This window comes from Narcine bancroftii, chromosome 3 (genome assembly GCF_036971445.1).
Source record: "Narcine bancroftii isolate sNarBan1 chromosome 3, sNarBan1.hap1, whole genome shotgun sequence".
NCBI lineage: Eukaryota > Metazoa > Chordata > Chondrichthyes > Torpediniformes > Narcinidae > Narcine > Narcine bancroftii.
The window spans coordinates 104,834,439-104,856,209 of record NC_091471.1 but is presented as its reverse complement, the minus strand read 5'-3'; the positions used below and the strand labels follow the sequence as shown (position 1 = coordinate 104,856,209).

General features: G+C 40.7%; 1 protein-coding gene across 1 annotated transcript in view; it reads right to left on the bottom strand.

Moving 5' to 3' along the window:
* Positions 1 to 21,771, bottom strand: part of corin (corin, serine peptidase) — a 196,190-nt gene that overhangs the window by 143,026 nt on the left and 31,393 nt on the right. The window contains exons 2-3 of the mRNA XM_069924726.1: positions 17,873 to 18,080; positions 12,121 to 12,129 (exon numbers count right to left, since the gene is read on the bottom strand). Of these exons, the coding sequence (XP_069780827.1) occupies positions 12,121 to 12,129; positions 17,873 to 18,080 (217 nt within the window). The remainder of the gene's footprint in view (positions 1 to 12,120; positions 12,130 to 17,872; positions 18,081 to 21,771) is intronic.

Genomic DNA, 21,771 nt, shown 5'->3' with positions numbered 1-21,771 from the left:
TAGGTGGTGCCGGTAGAGGACCCATGATTCGGAGCCGAACAGGAGTGTGGGTATGACAACGGCTCTGTATACGCTTATCTTTGTGAGGTTTTTCAGTTGGTTGTTTTTCCAGACTCTTTTGTGTAGTCTTCCAAAGGCGCTATTTGCCTTGGCGAGTCTGTTGTCTATCTCATTGTCGATCCTTGCATCTGATCAAATGGTGCAGCCGAGATAGGTAAACTGGTTGACCGTTTTGAGTTTTGTGTGCCCGATGGAGATGTGGGGGGGCTGGTAGTCATGGTGGGGAGCTGGATGATGGAGGACCTCAGTTTTCTTCAGGCTGACTTCCAGGCCAAACATTTTGGCAGTTTCCGCAAAGCAGGACGTCAAGCGCTGAAGAGCTGGCTCTGAATGGGCAACTAAAGCGGCATCGTCTGCAAAGAGTAGTTCACGGACAAGTTTCTCTTGTGTCTTGGTGTGAGCTTGCAGGCGCCTCAGATTGAAGAGACTGCCATCCGTGCGGTACCGGATGTAAACAGCGTCTTCATTGTTGGGGTCTTTCATGGCTTGGTTCAGCATCATGCTGAAGAAGATTGAAAAGAGGGTTGGTGCGAGAACACAGCCTTGCTTCACGCCATTGTTAATGGAGAAGGGTTCAGAGAGCTCATTGCTGTATCTGACCCGACCTTGTTGGTTTTCGTTCAGTTGGATAATCATGTTGAGGAACTTTGGGGGACATCCGATGCGCTCTAGTATTTGCCAAAGCCCTTTCCTGCTCACAGTGTCGAAGGCTTTGGTGAGGTCAACAAAGGTGATGTAGAGTCCTTTGTTTTGTTCTCTGCACTTTTCTTGGAGCTGTCTGAGGGCAAAGACCATGTCAGTAGTTCCTCTGTTTGCGCGAAAGCCGCACTGTGATTCTGGGAGAATATTCTCGGCGACACTAGGTATTATTCTATTTAGTAGAATCCTAGCGAAGATTTTGCCTGCAATGGAGAGCAACGTGATTCCCCTGTAGTTTGAGCAGTCTGATTTCTCGCCTTTGTTTTTGTACAGGGTGATGATGGTGGCATCACGAAGATCCTGAGGCAGTTTTCCTTGGTCCCAACAAAGCTTGAAAAACTCATGCAGTTTGGCATGCAGAGTTTTGCCGCCAGCCTTCCAGACCTCTGGGGGGGATTCCATCCATACCTGCTGCTTTGCCACTTTTCAGTTGTTCGATTGCCTTATATGTCTCATCCAGGGTGCGAACCTCATCCAGCTCTAGCCTTAGGGGCTGTTGAGGGAGCTGGAGCAGGGCGGAATCTTGGACTGAGCGGTTGGCACTGAAAAGAGATTGGAAGTGTTCTGACCATCGGTTGAGGATGGAGATCTTGTCGCTGAGGAGGACTTTGCCGTCTGAGCTGCGCAGCGGGCTTTGGACTTGGGGTGAGGGGCTGTACACAGCCTTTAGAGCCTCGTAGAAACCCCTGAAGTCGCCAATGTCCGCGCTGAGCTGGGTTCGTTTGGCGAGGCTAGTCCACCACTCATTTTGGATCTCCCGGAGTTTGCGCTGAAGATGGCTGCATGCGCGACGGAAGGCTTGTTTCTTCTCTGGACAGGACGGCTTTGTCTCCACTAATTACCGAATTACCGCATGGGTCACCTCGGGTTATGTTTGGCACCAAATGTAAGCTTTGGTGTGAAGATAATATCCAAGGAAAAAAATGTTCTCTTTTCAGTTTTCAGAATTTCAGATAAAAGATCTTGTACCTGTATTATGCATCAAGGTCCACAGCTTTTTCAAAAGATGACTGAGGTTAAAGTCAATTTAGGTTATTGCAAAGTCAAGTTGATTCATAAAGTAATTCCTATGAATCTTCACCTTATCCAGGATCAAGATATTTGACAATAATATGAAGTAGCGCCAGAATCAACTTCATTAAGTTTATAAATTTATGAACCATAATCACTTCCCAAAAATCAGTAATTAAGCTAGGTAAAGAATGTAAAGCACTAGTCCTACTGACCAGTTAACAATTCTGTCCGAGAAAATTTTACAAGTGTGAGGAAGGAAAATAAGCAACTGCCTGCACATTCCAGTGTTTGCTTGACTGGGTTTAATGACAGTACTATTGATAACAATTCTGGAAATTCAAAAGTCAACACTTTCATGTTCCGTGAAATTAACCAGATGTTCTTGCAATTTCTCAGTCTCTCTACCTGTCAAACACAGAACATTGCTGCACTGAAGTTTCATCTGTTGTTTATGGGCATTATTCCACCAAAGATAGATGTGCTTACGGGTGCTTGAATCAATCAAATGAATAGCACCTCACTTTCAATGCAATGTACCGAGAAACAACATTCCCATAACAGAGATTTTAATACAAAGAAGAGCCTACTTACAGAGAATCATAATTTAAGCAAGAATCCAGCAATCTTAAGTGATCAGATGTTACGGAAAAATGCTCACAATGGATTTATGGCTTATGATGTGATGTGTATATATGGTGGCTGATGAGCAAAGCAATCTCCCAATCTGTGACCGTTTTCTCCGACGTAGAGAAGGCCACAGAGGAAGTACCGGGTGCAGTAAAAAAAAAGTCCCATGGATGTACAAGTGAAGTATTGTGTGTACATTATCATCAAATACTTCTCCAAATCGTATATGCAGACACAAATAACATTAAACACATTTTAATTTCAGATCTTAAGTGCTTTTCTGAATTTATCATTTTTAAATATTTATGAACATTTGGCTTGATGGCGAGCCAAGAATTATTTTGTTCCCAATTTCCTTTGAGAAAGTAGCTGTGGGCTGCATTATTGAACATGGCAACAGTTTCAACCTTGGGAGGTCGAAGAAAACTTGGTGAGATGCTGGAGTACATTTTATTCATGAATCCCAGTGGACCAGCAGTAGGGAAAGGAAACATTTAGGATTGGGTGCCGATTAAAAAGATTATTTTGACAATGGATGGCGCTGAGACTGTGCTCTTGGAGCTACAGCAATTTAAGCAAATGGCAAGCATTTCATAACTTGCCTGAGATGCCTTGTAGATGATGAAAAGGTTTAGGAGGAATCAGGACACAGGTCGCTCACCATAGGATATCCAAAGTTTAACCTGCTTTTTCAACCTGGTCAATGTGGTTTCCAAGCTGTTGACATGTAGTTCGAGGCACTGGAATAAATCTATGGAAGGAGGTCATCTTCTGCAGCAAAATTAGCAGGTTTAAATTTTATTTAAGAGCTAACAGTTCTTTAAATGTCCAAGGGAAATGAGGACTGAACATTGCCTTGGATGAAGACATGATTACTTCACTGCATGTGAAAATGCAAATTAAACCGATCACCATAAAAATCAATGACAATTCCCAATACATCAGATGAAAAGCAACCTATGGCCCAAATTTATCCGGCCCTCAACCCAATGCAAAAGTACCACATGCACCCAGCCCACCAAGAGTAGTGCAAAAAAGTCAAATTCGTGTCACATCGCGTCAAATTTGCGTCGCATCAAGTTCGGATCAGAGTCGGGTCACATCAAGTCAGAGTCTGTTTGGCAATTATCGACATATGTGAGCAACTGTTCTCAACAATGATGTACACCAAGAACCACTTTAGAACAAATATGACTAATGCACATTTAAAAAGATGTCTTGCTATTGGCATCAAGAACTATGTCATCCAACATCAAAATGCTCTCAAACAACAAAAACAGGTTTCCCACTGATTGAGCTGCTGTCTATTTTGGGGTTAGTTATTTTGTTTTCATTGTGACTCATTTTTCTCTTTTTTGACATTTATGGTTTTTTTTTTAATTGTGTGATTTATGGTGCATTTCCAGATTTGAAGATGCCTTCCCTGAGCTGAAATGCATCGTTATAGTTTTTTTTTGGATGGAATACGGTTGATCTCATTGCTTGGATTTTTTATGTGGATTCTTTTTGATAAATTATCATCATTTATATCCATACATTTTATATTATGTACTTCAACAAAGTCAATCAAAAAACAAATTACATAATGGCTGTGTTTCAATATTTAATTCATTTATGGCAGCATCAGTATGGCCCGCCATTCAAGCACTGACACACCATCTGGCCCACACATGGTAAAAGGTTGTTCCTCAACCACCTCCCCCCCCCCCCCGACATTAGAAGATTGTTGGCCTTATAAACATTATTCTGGCATGATTGATCCCCAACAAGCACAAGCATCAATTTTGTTTTGGAAATTGCTCTAAGAGTTTAAGCATTGATCACAATTAACAGGAATTTAGCAATAAAATAATGGAGAAAAAAAATTGATGTCCATGTTCAAAGGCCAAAAAAATGCTTTACAATAACATGCACTTTTTCAGTGGAGTTTTCAAAGACTCACAAACTAGCAGGTACACAAGTTTTACTTCTTTACCATAGTATATGATATTACTGCATGATTTCTATAAACATTTCAAGTTTCTCCAACAATAGGATATTCAGTCAGAAATATGTTGTTCAGAGTGTTCTGAGTCAGAGCGGTAAGGATTTGGCTTAAGAGGTTTTGATGATTAGGCTGAAGTAGTGGAGCAGGAGTTGAAGTAAGTAATAGCCACCCTATTGAAGGAAGAGAAAAGGATTCAGCGGGTAGGCACAGATAAGGGCAGGTTTTATTTATCTTATATAGTTTTTCTCTTGTCATAGACAGTGGGAATTTAAGCCAAGGCAGGGAAATGCTCCTCTTGCAGAATGTGGGTTGTCAGGGAAGCCAGAAGTATCCCTGATGACTTCATCTGTGAGAAGTGCATCCAGCTTCAGCTCCCAACAAACCGAGTTAAGGAATTGGAGCTGAAGGTGGATGAACTCTGCATTATCTTGGAGGCAGAGAGGATGATAGACAGAAGTTATAGATGGAGGGTAGTTGGGTGACAGTCAGGAGAGGGAAAGGTAAAAGGCAAGTAGTGCAGGTCACCCCTGTGGCCATTCTTTTCAATAATAAATGTACCATTTTAGATAGTTTTTTTGGGGAGGAATGGGAGGAGGGGAAATGACCAAGCAGGGACCCCACCATGATCACCTCTCAAGCATGGAGTCTGGTCTGGTGGTCAAGAAGAGAAGGGAGGAGAAGAGGTGAGCTGTAGTGATAGGGGATTCCATAGTTAAGGGGATAGATAAGAGATTATGTGGAAGGGATCAAGATTCCCAGATGGTATGCTGCCTCCCTGGTGCCAGGGTCTGCGATATCTCAGAGAGTTCAATGGCATTCTCAGGAGGGAGTTTAAGCAGCTAGAAGTCATGGTCCATGTAGGAAGGGTGATGAGGTCCTGCAAAGAGAGTTCAGGGAGTTTGGCACAAAGTTGAAAGACAGGAACTCCAGGGTTGCGATCTCAGGATTGCTACCCATGCTAGGTTAGAAATAGGATGAAAATATAGCTTAACACATAGCTAAAGACATGGTGCAGGAGGGAAGGTCTTCAGGTTTCTTCAGATTTCTAGATCATTAGGCACTCTTCCATAGAATGGAGGACTTGATGTGACAGGACTCTTTGCATCTGAACTGGAGGAGGACCAATATCATAAAACCATATAACAGTTTATGGCATGGAAACAGACCATCTCGGCCCTTCAAGTCCATGCTGGTTCACTCAAACAATTTCGCTAGATCCCCCCCACCTATTCTCCGGCCAAAACCCTCCAACCCCCTCCTATCCATGTATATATCCATCTGCCTCTTAAATGAAAGAAATAACTCTGCCTCAACTATTTCCTCCGGAAGATTATTCCAATCAGCCACCATTCTCTGAGTGAAAAAGCATCCTCTAAGGTTTCTCCTAAAATTTTGTCTCCTTAACCTCAACTTGTGACCTCCTGTTTCAACCTCCCCTACTCTCCGGGGGAAGAGTCTACTTGCATCTAGTCTATCTATTCTCCTTCATAATTTTAAACACCTCTATCAAATCCCCTCTCAACCGTCTACGTTTCAATGAATAAAGTCCTAGCCTCTTCAATCTTTCTCTGTACTCTAGGTATTTTAAGGCAGGTAACATCCTTGTAAATCTTCTTTGCACCCTCTTCCCCTTATCTATATCCTTCCTATAATTTGGAGATCAGAACTGAACACAATACTCCAAACCTGGCCTCACCAACGCCTTAAACAGTCGCAGCATCACTTCCCAGCTCCGGTACTCTATGCTATGATTATTGAAGGCTAACATACCAAATATCTTCTTAACCACCCTGTCAACATGGGAATCCATCTTCAAGGAATGCTGCTCCATATCTCCAAGATCACTTTGTTCTTGTGCATTCCCCAATGTCCTCCCCTTTACTACATATGTCTTATTTTGATTATTTTTTCCGAAATGATGCACCTCACACTTCTCTATATTAAATTCCATCTGCCATCTTTCAGTCCAATTTTCCAGACAAACCAAATCCCTCTGTAATCCCTGATAACTTTCCTCGCTATCCACCACTCCCCCAATTTTCATATTGTCTGCATATTTACTTACCCAGTTAACCACTCCATCAACCAAATCATTAATAAAAATTATGAACAACAAGGGTCCTAGCACCAATCCTTGAGGCACACCACTCATCACAGGCTTCCATCCTGACAGAGAGTTGTCCACCATGACCCTCTGTTGTCTATCCTCCAGCCACCTCTGAACCCATCTTACTATTTCTCTATTAATCCCTAGTGACTGAACCTTCCTTACTAACTTTTCATGTTTTTTTTCTTCTTTGGCTTGGCTTCACGGACAAAGATTTATGGAGGGGTAAATGTCCACGTCAGCTGCAGGCTCGTTTGTGGCTGACAAGTCCGATGCGGGACAGGCAGATACGGTTGCAGCGGTTGCAGGAGAAAATTGGTTGGTTGGGGTTGGGTGTTGGGTTTTTCCTCCTGTCTTTTGTCAGTGAGGTGGGCTCTGCGGTCTTCTTCAAAGGAGGTTGCTGCCCGCCGAACTCTGAGACACCAAGATGCACGGTTTGAGGCGATATCAGCCCACTGGCGGTGGTCAATGTGGCAGGCACCAAGAGATTTCTTTAGGCAGTCCTTGTACCTTTTCTTTGGTGCACCTCTGTCACGGTGGCCAGTGGAGAGCTCGCCATATAACACGATCTTGGGAAGGCGATGGTCGTCCATTCTGGAGACATGACCTACCCAGCGCAGTTGGATCTTCAACAGCGTGGATTCGATGCTGTCGGCCTCTGCCATCTCGAGTACTTCGATGTTAGGGATGAAGTCGCTCCAATGAATGTTGAAGATGGAGCGGACACAACGCTGGTGGAAGCGTTCTAGGAGCCGTAGGTGATGCCGGTAGAGGACCCATGATTCAGAGCCAAACAGGAGTGTGGGTATGACAACGACTCTGTATACGCTTATCTTTGTGAGGTTTTTCAGTTGGTTGTTTTTCCAGACTCTTTTGTGTAGTCTTCCAAAGGCGCTATTTGCCTTGGCGAGTCTGTTGTCTATCTCATTGTCGATCCTTGCATCTGATGAAATGGTGCAGCCGAGATAGGTAAACTGGTTGACCGTTTTGAGTTTTGTGTGCCCGATGGAGATGTGAGGGGGCTGGTGATCATGGTGGGGAGCTGGCTGATGGAGGACCTCAGTTTTCTTCAGGCTGACTTCCAGGCCAAACATTTTGGCAGTTTCCGCAAAACAGGACGTCAAGCGCTGAAGAGCTGGCTCTGAATGGGAAACTATAGCGGCATCGTCTGCAAAGAGTAGTTCACGGACAAGTTGCTCTTGTGTCTTGGTGTCAGCTTGCAGGCGCCTCAGATTGAAGAGACTGCCATCCGTGCGGTACCGGATGTAAACAGCGTCTTCATTTTTGAGGTCTTTCATGGCTTGGATCAGCATCATGCTGAAGAAGATTGAAAAGAGGGTTGGTGTGAGAACGCAGCCTTGCTTCACACCATTGTTAATGGAGAAGGGTTCAGCGAGCTCATTGCTGTATCTGACCCGACCTTGTTGGTTTTCGTGCAGTTGGATAACCATGTTGAGGAACTTTGGGGGGCATCCGAGGCGCTCTAGTATTTGCCAAAGCCCTTTCCTGCTCACGGTGTCGAAGGCTTTGGTGAGGTCAACAAAGGTGATGTAGAGTCCTTTGTTTTGTTCTCTGCACTTTTCTTGGAGCTGTCTGAGGGCAAAGACCATGTCAGTAGTTCCTCTGTTTGCGCGAAAGCCACACTGTGATTCTGGGAGAACATTCTCAGCGACACTAGGTATTATTCTATTTAGGAGAATCCTAGCGAAGATTTTGCCTGCAATGGAGAGCAGCGTGATTCCCCTGTAGTTTGAGCAGTCTGATTTCTCGCCTTTGTTTTTGTACAGGGTGATGATGATGGCATCACAAAGGTCCTGAGGCAGTTTTCCTTGGTCCCAGCAAAGCTTTGCTGGGAACTTTTCATGTGGAACCTTATCAAAAGCTTTGCTAAAATCCAGATAGACTACATGAACTGCCCTACCTTCATCCACCTTTCTTGTCACTTCTTCAAAAAATTCAACAAGGTTCATCAAACATGACTTCCCCTTCACTAACCCATGCTGGGTGTTCCTGATCAATCCCTGCTTATCTAGATATTTATACACACCATTTCTAAGAATACCCTCCATAACTTTCCCTACCACCAAAGTCAAGCTTACAGGCCTATAATTACTTGGCCGACACCTCATGCCTTTTTTAAACAATGGAACTACATTAGCAACCCTCCAATCCCACGGCACCACACCCTCCTCCAGTGATCGTTGACAAATCACTGAAAAATTTGCTGTCTAACCTCCCTTAACATCCTGGGGAAAATCCCATCAGGACCAGGAAACATATCCACTTTTACTGGCCCTAGAATCTCCAAAACCCTCTCTTTACTAATCCCTATCTTTTCCATAACTAAGCCATTTACCTCACTTATCTCACATTTCCTTGCAGGAAGGGTTGCTAATGCCACTGCAAGGTGGTTTTAAACTAGTTTAAAACATTTTAAATATTTGTCTATCGGAAAAAACTAACATCTCTGACACTGTTAACTAGCCAGAGAAGATAGAGAAGTGGAGGAGGGAAAAGATTATATGAAAATTGCATGTGAGAAGCCTAAGGGGTGTACATGCTGGAAATGTTCTCAGGTGTATCTATTTCAATGCTAGATGTATTGTGGGAAAATCAGACAAAGTAAGAGTGTGGATTGGCATGTGGAATTATGAAATTCTGGCCATTAGTGAAACTTGGTTGCAGTGGGGGCAGGACTGGCAGCTCAATGTTCTGGGATTCCATTGTTTCAGACATGATAGAATGTGAGGAGCCGGGGGTGGGGAGATATGATGATACCAGGGGGAGTGGCATTGCTCGTAAGAGAAAATATCACAGCTGTGCTCAGGCAGGATAGAGGGCTCATTGACTGAGGCTATAGGGGTGGAGCTGAGCAATGTGGAAAGGTATGACCACACTCATGGGTTGTATTATAGACCGCCCAATAGTCAATGAGAATTGGAGGACCAAATCACTGCCACAAGAAACACAAGGCTGTGATGCTAGGAGATTTTAACAGGAAAGTTTTCCAAATCAATATATGGAAGTACCAACTAGAGCAGGTGCAATACTGGATCTCCTATTAGGGAATGAGACAGGACATTTGACAGAAATATGTGTAGGGGAACATTTTGGGCCCAGTGGTCATAATGCCATTAGTTTCAAGTTAATTATGGAGAAGGATAGGTCTGGGCCTCGGGTTGAGATTCTAAACTGGAGTAAGGCCAATTTTGAGGAAATGAGGCAGGATCTAAATGCATCGATTGGGACAAGTTGTTTTCTAGCAAGGATGTGCAAGGTAAGAGGAAGACATTCAAAGATGAAATATTTTAAGTATTGAGCTGATATGTTTGTATCAGGATTAAAGGCAAAGTTAGCAGGGAACCTTGGTTTTCGAGAGATATTGGGGATCTGGTTCAGAAGAAGAGAGGTGTTTAGCAGGTATAGGCAACATGAAGCAAATGAGGTTCTTGAGGAATATAAAAAATGAAAGAAAAACCCCAAGAAAGAAATCAGAAAGGCTAAGACATGAGGTTGCTCTGCCAGACAATGAAAAGGAAAATCCTAAGGGTTTTTACAGGTATATTAAGAGCAAAAGGGTAGTAAGGGAGAAAATTGGTTGACTTGAAGATCAGAGTGGTCAGATTTGTATGGAGCTAAAAGAGATGGAAGAGGTCTTGAATGTTTTCTTTCTCCCATCAGTATTCACTCAGAAAACGAGCACAGAGGGAAGTAAGGTAAACAAGCAGTGAGGTCATGGCCCCTTTACAGATTAAAGACGAGGATGCTGCCCTAAAGCAAATAAGGGTGGATAAATCACCAGGGCCTAATAAGATATTCCCTTGAATCTTGAGGGAGGCTAGTGGAGAAATTGCAGAGGCTCTGGCAGAAATATTTAAAATGTCCTTAGCCACAGGGGTCGTGCTGGAGAGTTGGAGGGTAGCTCGTGGTTCCATTGTTTTAAAAAAAAAAGCTCCAAAAGTAACCCTGGAGATTATAGACCCTGGGGATATTGGAATATGTTCTAAGAGATCAGATATACAAGTATTTGGATAGCCAAGGACTAATATGGGACAGTCAACATGGCTTTGTGCATGGTAGGTCACGTTTAACCAATCTGATCAAGTTTTTCAAGGAAGTTACTAGAAGGTCGATGAAGGAAAAGCTGTGGATGCTGTCTACATGGATTTTAGTAAGGCTTTTGATAAGGTCCCATGAAGGTTCAGAAGCTCTGTATTCATGCCAAGGCAAAGAAACTGGATTTGACTTTGGCTATACGGGAGAAGCTAGAAGTGAATGATTGCTTCTCAGACTAGAGGCCTATGATTGGTGGTGTGCCTCAGGGATCATGCTTGGACCATCGTTAATTATCATCTATATCAACGATGTGGTAAATTGGATCAACAAGTTTGCAGATGACACAAAGATTGGAGGTGTTGTGGACAATGGGGAAGGCTTTCAAAGCTTTCAGAAGGATCTGGGCTCAAAAATAACATGGAAATTAATGTACACAATATGAGGTCTTGCATTTTGGAAGGACAAACCAAGAATGGACATTCACGGTAAATGGTAGGCACTGAGGAGTGTGGTCAAACAAAGGAACCTGGGAATACAGATCCATAATTCCCTAAAAGTGGAGTCACAGGTGGATAGGTTGTAAAGAGAACTTTTGGCATATTCATAAATCAAAGTATTGAATATAGGAATTGAGGTGCTATGGTGAGACCAAATTTGGAACATTGTTTGCAGTTTTGGTCACCTAACTATGGGAAAGATATCAATAAGTTTGAAAGAGTGCAGAGACTTCAGGAAATGAGTAACAGGGAAAGGTTAAACAGGTTAGGACTTTATACCCTGGAGCATCAAAGAATTAGGGTAGATATGATAGTTATTTAAAATTAGGAGGGATACAAGCAGAGTATATGTACGTAGGCTTTTTCCACTGAGGGAAACCAGAGGTCATGGGTTAAGGGTGAAAAAAGGAAAGGTTTATGGGAACATAAGGAGGAATCTCTTCCCACAGAGTGGTGGGGATTGTGGAATGAGCTGCCACATGAAAATCCTGAGTGTGGGCTCAATTTTAACATTTACGAAGAATTTGGACAGTTACATGGGTGGGAGAGGTATGGAAGGCTATGGACTGGGTGCAGGTCAGTGGGACCAGGCAGAAACATAGTGCGGCACAGATAAGGGCCTTAAATTCTGTTTCTTCACTGTAATGCTCTATGGTTCTGTCTCTATGGCATGCTCCGAAGAGATTTTTCAACAATAATTTTTTCCAATGATTAAAATATTCATTCAACCAATGAGATTTCTTCCGAATGTTCTGAACATAAATGTTGCCTCTTCATTAAAATTTAGACAATTCTGTAGAAGATAAAGTTCTTCCATAAATTTATTGAAAGGTCCAACATTACTAGACTCTATAAAATAGAGAATATTTGCCATTAAAGCTTTGTGATCCTTTATTAAAATATTTGTCTATTTGAAAAAACTAACATCTCTGACACTGTTAACTAAATATTGTTTTATGTCTCAGGCTTTGCTCAAGGAATGCTGGGAGCATTGAAATGACGACATTTTGTGTTTTCATTTACTCCCCTGTTTCACAAAAATTAGTGATCTATTGATCTTGGAGGGAAGTTACCCATGACTTCTGACCTATGCCATGCTGGACCAAACCAGTTTATTCTGCCACTCGGATCCAAGAAGGATTCTCAAGCAGGATTTGTAAAAGCAAAAGATCAACTTGGTGTATGTGTGTTTTGTGTTTAATTGCTTAAAATCAGAAAGAGCAATGATACTTCCATGCATGGGATAATTTATTAAACTTAATGTCCTACAGGACTTGATTTTTCTCTGTGGAATGAGTATGACAGAGATCATTTGAATCACCAGCTAAGTCTATTAGAAAGAAGTTACAGATACTTCCTTATGAGCAATAACTTTTAATAGGCCAGAACCTCTAAAGTGTATGAAATTGTGCTCAAAAGCCATAGTCAGTTTATTGCATCACTGATTTGCAGGTTATGCATCCTGTTGACTACATCGAAGAATGAAACTCAGGGCTTCAAAGTTTAACCTTGAATAAAACATAAAATGCCATGAGATGTTAACTTTGATGCCACTGATAGGATTTCTCAAAGCAGCCATTGTACCTCATTCAATGGCCGTTGTACCATGGAAAGAGGTACTAGGGGTAATGATTCTAGTGGTTAGGGCTCCCAAACTATAGTGATCATAAAGTAATCAATGAACTCAAGATTTAATTGAAGGCAATTATACTCTTGGCAATTTGTTTCACCTTGGAAAAAGGCACCAAAGATATGATCTCCAAATTTGTCAATGACTCTGATATCGACAGAAAAGTTAAGTTCCAAAGAAAACAAAAGGTAGGTATTGTCCATTGGCACTGATCCAGCAAATGGAGCACAATTTAGGATGAGGAGGTCCTGCAAGGAGCGTTCAGGGAGTTAGGTGTTAGGTTGAAGAAGAGGACCTCCAGGATAGTGATCTCAGGATTACTTTCCATGCCATGTGCTGAAGAGGTTAGAAATAGGAGGATGAGGCAGCTTAACATGTGGCTGGGGACATGCTAGTAGGGAAGGCTTCAGTTTCTAGATCACTGGGCTGTGTTCCATGGAAAGTGGGATCTGTCCTGATGGGACAGATTCCATCTGAACTGGAAGGGGATGCATATCATTGCAGGTGGCTTTGTTAGTCTTATCCAGATGGGTTTAAACTAGATGGGGAGGGGAACCAGTACATTAGAGCAGTTAGTAAGAAGGAGGAGGGTAGTTATCAGGATTGCACATAGAGACAAAAATCAAACGTTTGTATATGATAGAAATTTGCACAGGTGAATAACAACCCTTTTTATGCTGAAACCATGCATTAAAACTGGCTCAAGTCAAAAAAAAAGATGAATTTTCCTTTTATGGTGACGGCCTATAATGCGGATCCCGCATTGCCTTTATGGAGAGCAGAATCGGAAGCCATCTTCCGGAGCTGAGAGAGGCAGGAGAAGGGGTGCAGTAGACTCTTTGTCAGCCTTATGGCAGACTAAAGGCAATTTCATTTCTGTTTTATTACATGACAATAAATAGTATCTAATCTGACAAAGGTGAAGCAGTATCTATTCCTCTGTGCCAGATTATGTTATGTTTGTATTGTATATAGATATGTTTTTGGGAGATAAATGGGAGATAAATGGGGGCACGTTTTTTAGTGTAGGTCACATACAAACACTTTAAAGCAGATCTTATTTAAAATACTGGAGCCCTGCTCATGTTAGACAGTCCGGCACCAAGAGGCTTTTCAAAAGCTTTGGAGAGTGCCCAAGTGACATCAGTAATGGATTTTTGTTTACAAAAATGCAACAGATGAAAGAACTTGTTGGAGCCGCAGGCTGTCTGGAGTGGAACTTGCTGTTCTAAGAGGGTCATGTGGTTTTGCAAGCAGAGAGAGAAAAACAGGCTTTTTATCTGAGAGTGAAAGAGAGAGAGTTCTACAGTTTTACAGTCAGCAACAGCAGTGGGGATTGGAACTGGACAAGCTGGCAAGCTTGTGAAAAACCCAATTTGGAAAACAGGTTGTGACTGCTTAGTTCAGCCTGGTCAAAGCCCTTATGGTTCATACAAGAGGAAAGGATTGGCTGTTTAATGTTTCACTTGAAATAAGAAAAGCAAAAAGGAACTCTGTGGTGACCTGAAAGAAAGAGGTTATTATCTGGAGAAACCTGAGGGGGAAAGTTTCTTCAGCAAGACACTGAAGTTGCTGGTTACAAGGAATTAGTTGGGGGTATCCAATGAGCAACAAATCTCTCTCTGAAAACCGACAAGAACCTTCCTGAGTGGTAACCATTTACCTTCCAAGCACCAAAGCCTGGTGAAATTCATAAATGTTAAATTCTGTGCACAGTAAAAGAATTGCCTGCAAACAGTAAACTTGGAGGAATGAGAAGTAAGATTGGACTGTGAATCAAAGAATTTTTCTGAACTTACATATACATTACATACTTGCTCTTAGAATTAGAAGGGGGTTAACTTAAGTTAGTTAATAGTGATAAGTTAAAGTGTGATTCTGTTTTTATTTTTGAAGATAATTAAAAGCAACTTCTGTTTAAGTAACCATTTATCTTGATGAATATCTATTGCTGCTGGGTTTATGGGTCCTCTGAGCTCGTTACACCTCCAATAGTTTCATGAGTCTTTGGAACTTTCTTCCACAAAGGGCTATGGAAATAGATATTTTTATGTACAGAGACAGCAAATTCCCACAGCGTATAGGAATGTAGAGCAGTTTACAATTAAATCAACCATGAACTGATCAAATGACAGTTCAGGCTCAATTGCCCTGATTACACATGTATATTTGTGAGGAAATTAGGCCATTCTAAGGGCAGACTCTTCAAGCTGGCATCACTGCACACATCCATTTATTCATCCCAGTGGCCTCCATGCATAAGCAAATCATAACCAACCCGTCTATTTTCACAGAGCACAATTATGTGCACAGAGGTGTCAATTGTCTGTTGACATTTCACAAGCACTTAAAATAACCTGACCCCGGTTCAAAAATAAAAGTAAAACTAAAATGAAAACTAAAATGCTATGGAAGTTAAAATAATAGCTACAAGCATAACACAAAACTATTTCAACACCAAAATTAATTTAATGAAAATAAAATTTCCCTTCACTTCAATGGGAGTGGTGTATTTGCTCGAGTTTAACACACAGCAGGATCAACTGATCTCTTGGTTCATGGGCTCCAGTGGTGGACACCAAACATGCTGAAACACTACAGCAGTGGTTCTCAACCTTTTTCTTTCCACTCACATACCACTTTAAGTAATCCCTATGCCATCGGTGCTCTGTGATTAGTAAGGGATTGCATAAGGTGGTATGTGGGTGGAAAAGGAAGGTTGAGAATCACTGCTCTAGACCCAATTGTTACTGAAATATTTTGTTTGGGGAAAATTGTCATTGGCCTATTTCCTTTGGAGTTATGAAACTGCACATAACGAGTCAATTATGTACAATTAAAACAGTGGTTTTCCAACTTTTTCTTTCCACCCACATACCACCTTAAGCACTCCCTTACTAATCACAGAGCACCGATGGCATAGGGATTACTTACAGTAATATACAGCATTATACTGTGGAATTTGCCTCTGATCCCACATATCCCAGATGAGGCACAGGATCAAAAAGCTCATTCGCATTGTATTCCCAAACAGAAAATGAGGAGGGGAAAGTTCATTCAAACCAGTTTGATTTCCTCATATCAGAGACATTTAAAAACTGTGACAAACCCTTGACAGCTTTGACAGAAAGCAAGGCTGCCGCACAGGCCAGCCTTCTTTCAAAGTCATTCCAGGGTCTTAGCAGTATGCCATGCAAGACCTTGCTGTGCTTTATCAAACACCTCCAGCAAGTGGAGGGTGCTGGCTGCAATGAGCAGCCAGATGAATTCAACTGGATTCATCCTAATATCATTATGATATTGATTTCACAAAGGTATCAAACCTATCCAACATGAAGGGCTACTATGGAAGGCTTGACACATTTTGTTGGTGTAAAATGTATTAAACTGAATGTATGGCCAAGAATCCAGTCATAGAATCGTACTGCAAGGAAACAGGCTATTCAACCCACTTAAACCATGCTAACCCAACTCTGACCAACTGCCAGGTGAGAGCATGTTCAATTGTAGTAAATGATTTTGAAAAAGGAATTGTGTTAATTCTTGAAGATTACACCAATGAAAAAGTAAGAGCATCTTGATAAAGATGTTGACAAAAGCCGATGCCATTTAATACAGGGAAATACAATGTAATGTGGGAGAGATAGGGTCAATGTGAACTGTGCGTAAAATACTGGAATGTTAAATAGATATAGATTTTTCTTGACCACCAAAACTTTCAGCAAAATATTTCAAGCAATTTAAAAAAATACTGGGCTTTCTAGCAAGGAGAAAAAACTATGTCCAGACAGGTAATTTTAAATTAATCTTTTGCACTGTTGGAATTCACCTAGTTTTTGATATACCTCTATTGAGATAAATATTTATTGTGCACACACCAGCCATGTGTATAGGCATAGAATAAAAACAAAACTTATTTATTCTAGTGATTTTTTCCCCCCTAAAATATTACCTAAAATATTAAATTAATTCTCAGCACGTGATAGAAATCTTGAGGTTTTCAGAAGGTTACCCTTTACTCCCCAAAAGATGCTGCGTAACCTGCCAAGTTTCTCCAGCACTTCCAAATATGGCCTTATAATCACAGCGTTTGCAGACATTCCTGATTAATTATATCATGAAGTTTGCCAAGTGGTTAATACCATATGATCTGTTCACAGTAGGCTGGACCTTGATGTCAATTGAAATAATAGAAATTAAAACCTATATTGTCAGACAAAAATCAATGTCCAAAAGTTCTGATCACTGGAATATAGAGGAGTAAGGGCAGAAAATCAAGTGATTAATTTGGCCCATCAACAGAACTTATTGTCAATTATGTTTCCCAAACATTGGAACACCACTCAATTAGATGCTCGTTACAGTGAATCAAAAATGCCATTAATTCCACGCAACACATTGAAAAATTACGACATGCCATGCTCTGCACAATTACTTCTAGAAAAATACTGACTCAATGGAAAAAACCTAATAAGAATGGTCCAAGGCTCAAAATTTATCTTTCTATTATTGGAGAGAAGAAAGCAGAAATTAGTTTGAAAATTGTGAAGTTAATGCCAGTGTAAGAGAGATCACTGAAGAAAAATGGACAGGAAAATGAAAGAATGAAACTCAAGTTAATTAAAAGTCAAGACATTTAAAATAATTATATTAATTAACAATACACCATTAGTCAAGAGAAATTTGTGAGAACACCCATACATTTTACCAATTTGCTTTTGATCTAAACAGAACCTTACATCCAAGAGGAAGTCGTGAATGAGATTGCAGCTTCTGTTCTTTTTAAATTTAGTAATGGTAACACAAGCCTGGGCTACCCAATCACACAAAATTCACCTACAACTACCCATATGTTTTTGGAAGGTGGGAGGACACTGGAGCACCCGGAGGAAACCCATACAGACACGCAAAGACCATACAAACTCCTTACAGACAGCATGGGATCCAAACCCAGGTTGATGTAACTGCATTGTGCTAACCACTACACCAACAGTGCCTCCCTTTCTGATAACATATGAAAAAGGAGTCCCAAACAATGGCCCACATCATACTATCCAAGTTGCAGTCAGAAGCCCAACACAGTGTGAAGCACCTGCAGCACTCATCCTGGCCCAATCCATACCAGCCCATGCAAGCACCCTCCCTTCCTGGAGTCACCCTCAAATCAAAAGTTGAAATCCTTTTCACACACATACCTGTTATTGCTGTTGATGCATTCTGGAAAGGCAATACTGCACCCAAAGAGCATGATATGCTCATAGCAATGCAAATGTTTAAGCTGATTGAAGAAACGGAGAAGCATTTCCACATCTGTGATGTTGAAATTTGAGAGATAGGACACTGATGCCATGTGATTATAGGGCAGCATTTCACAAAGGCTGTGGCTTACGTTATTACAGGCACCTGTCACAAAACAGACAAACAAAATCAACAAATACAGCAAGTATATTTCAGGATGAGGACTCACATTTGGACAAATACACAATTTCATGTGTTTTTTTTAAATTAAATGAAGAAAACTAAGCACAAAAGACGGAAACTTGTGATTCACAAAATTTTGCTTCAAAGTCATCATCAGGGATGGAGAGGGTGAGCATATTTAAATCCTGGGAGTCACTATCTTAGAGGATCTTTCCTGGATCCATCATATTTCCTCAGGAGTTTGCAGGAGGTTCAGTATGTCATTGGAAACTTTGGTAAACTTCACCATGTGTAGTTTACCAATGAAGTGTGTTGACTGGGTGCATTAAGGACTGGTATGGAGGCACAAATACCTGATTGGAAAGCCCTGCAAATTGTAGCGGACACACCCTAGCACATCACAGGCAAAACTCTCCCCACCATTGAGTACATCTACATGGAGTGTTGGCGTAAAAGAGCAGCACCAAGCATCAGGGATTCACATCACCCAGCACATGGTCTGTTTTCATTGTTACCATCAGGTACAGGTCCCACAAGACTTGTATCTCCAGGTTCAGGAACAGCTACTAAATCTTCACTGTCACACTCCTGAACAACAGGTTCATTCAGAGACACATTTAAAGACTCTTACTTCACTCATTATTTATTTTTGAATAATTTATTTCTGTATTTGCATATTTAGTTTGTTCACATTTTCTTTTGATTTTTTTTTCTTGATTACACTTCTGTCTGGCCTGCGGGTAAAAGAATCTCAGGGTTGTATGTGATGTCATGTGTGTACTCTGAATAAACTTGAACTTTGAACAATCATAAAGCACAAAAATATGTACTAAGTGCAGCCACTTAAAAAATAAAGATATATAGAATATGGAAGTAAACAAGAATAAAATCATTGTGTGATGGGATGAATTTAGCAAAAAACAACTGTAGCACTCTTACAGACAGCAATATTAAAAATAATAATTTGGAATTGGAAATTAAATAGAAAGCAAAGAAATTCTATGCCCAAAACAGCTGGTTCAGTTGGTCATTAAATTTAGGAAAAATTAAAACATTACAGAAAGATGATAGTAGTGGGCAAGGCACAAGTAGACAAAGTGCTCACAAAGGCAACATTACCAGGTGAATTTGTTAAGGACACTTGGCATTTTCAATTTCACTGGCATGATCCCAGGGATGAAAGAACTTTCCAGTGAAAAGAGGTTGAATAGAATATGTCTATTCTCTCTGGAGTCTAAAATGATGGATGAACTCATTGAAATTTAGAGGCTTTGACAGATCATATGCAAAGAACTTTCCCCCAGCAAGGGAGTCTGGAAATAGAGCTCATAGTATCAGGACATTTGGGACTCAAAAGAGTAACTTGTACTCTTGGAGGATTTGGTGGACCTTTGGAATTCTCTACAGCTGTGGAAGCAGAGACAATGGCTGAAAACAAGGCAGAATTTAATAGATTTCTTTGAATAGTAAAGGGATGAAGGGAAACATGGAGACAGCTGGAAAACAAAAGCCATCTGGAAGGTTAGAAATGAGTTTCTTCATTAACAAAGCCAATCTTTTTCTCTATTTCTCATGTTTCCTATGAATTTGACAAATCATTGCCCTAGCAACTTTATATAACTTTATTGCAGCAATGGTTAATTTCAGCAAAATTTTGTTAAGATATCTGATTAGAGGGAGACAACAGAAAATTCCATGTCAATATAAAAGACAATTATCTCAAACCTACACTCCCTGCGTACATGTTTAAAATGTATGTTTAATAAAAGATTTTATTGTAATTTACACAAGTACAATGTATAATGCTATGAATTAAGATGTCATTGAATCTAATGTTGCAGAGTTCTGTGTTGTGTATTGACCTATGTGTTGTGTGGTTTTATGTTAAAAAGTGGCAGTTTGCCTGAGAGAGCCAAGGTGAAGGTGGACTGCTGAGAGAGTGGGAGACGGACTGGGCATGTGCAGAAAATCATCTAAATATTTCTGGACTTGGACGACAAACCACCAGTGGGTGTGCTGTGGAGTGGAAGGAGTCCCAAAACATGAGTTATTGTCTGGAAAACAGTTTAAAATGTTGGGCATTTTAAAAGGGATGAACATTCCAAAGGCAGTAGCAAAAAAATGTATAATGTCAACTTGGAAAATGGAAGAAAGCCTGAGAATGCAACAATGGTACATGGAAATGAATAAATGTATTCCATTGGGAAATTTGGGAACCATACATGAAACATAACGGAGAGTTTGCCTCGGACCTCCATCCCCTAAAATGATAAGAAGACAAAACTATTTGATTGAGTGTATAAAAGTAGAGGACACATTTTTCTGGTTTGTTTTTCCTTTGTGTGAAGACATTGTTTTATGGTTTTATTGTATTGAATATAACCATATAACATATAACAATTTACAGTATGGAAACAGGCCATATCGGCCCTTCTAATCTGCACCGATTTACGTGAAACTCCACTAGTTTCACCTACCGACTCCCATGCCCATAACCCTCCAATCCCCTCACATCCATGTATTCATCTAGCCTCCTCTTAAATGACAGAACTGACCCTGCCGCAACTACTTCTTCCGGTAAATCATTCCACTCAGCCACCACTCTCTGAGTGAGGAAACATCCTCTTATATTACTCCTAAAGTTTTGCCCCCTAACCCTGAACTTATGACCCCTTGTACCAATCTCCCCAACCCTCAGGGGAAAGAGTCTATTCACATCTATAGAAACACATAAAATTATGAAAGGGATAGATGTTGAATATTTATTGGTTTTGGAGGAGGGTGGGAAGGGGGGAAGGAGGGAAGGGGAGGGGGGGAAAAGGGCAAAAATGCCATTGTGTATATTTAATGATAAACATTTGTACATATTTTGGTTGTTATGGTTCACAGTGTGAAAAAAAATATTATTATTTTTTAAAAACATTCTGAAGGCAGCCAGTAGGATCCGGACCAAGCTGTTGTTCCTCTCTCTGCAAGCAACACATGAAGACAACTTCAAATTTTGTGCTCTCTCTCTCTCTCTCTTAAAGATCTTTTGGCTTCAGTTTACCAAGCAAACTGAATTTTGTTTATGATCTTTGCTTCAGTTGAGATCAAAGTTTTGTGAGTCTTGTGTGTTTTGTGTTTGTTTTGTGTCTAAGTTTTTCTGTGGGCTGGTTGGAAATATAACTTAGACTTTAATTACATATGTTATATTTAGGCTGGGGAATTTATTAGTTTTAAACTTATAGAAATGTTCATAGTAACCAGTGGGCATTGTTATAAAAGGGGGGGATTTTGAATTAAAGTTTGAAGGTGAATTTTTGTTAATAAAGTAATTGTTCACCTTTACCCCTATGTGATATGCCTTCTTTGTGGTTCCTGGTTTGATCTTGTAACATAATTTGGGGGTCATCATCTGGGATCAAACCAATTTGGAAGCTTTAGGGGCGATTGACTTGTGCTTAGTTATCAGTCGTCTGAGTTTGACTCAACCTCCAGCTAAATCACCAGCAGAAAAACCAGCAACTATGAATATTGACCAGTTCATAGCGAACCCTTCAGTGGTTTATTTAAAAATGGCTAAAAAGTCAGAACTGATGGTTATAGTTGGCAAGTTAAAACTTCTTACAGTAAGAACTAGGATACAAAAAAGGAAATGTAGGAAAGGGGGTATTTGAAGAAGCTGCATTAG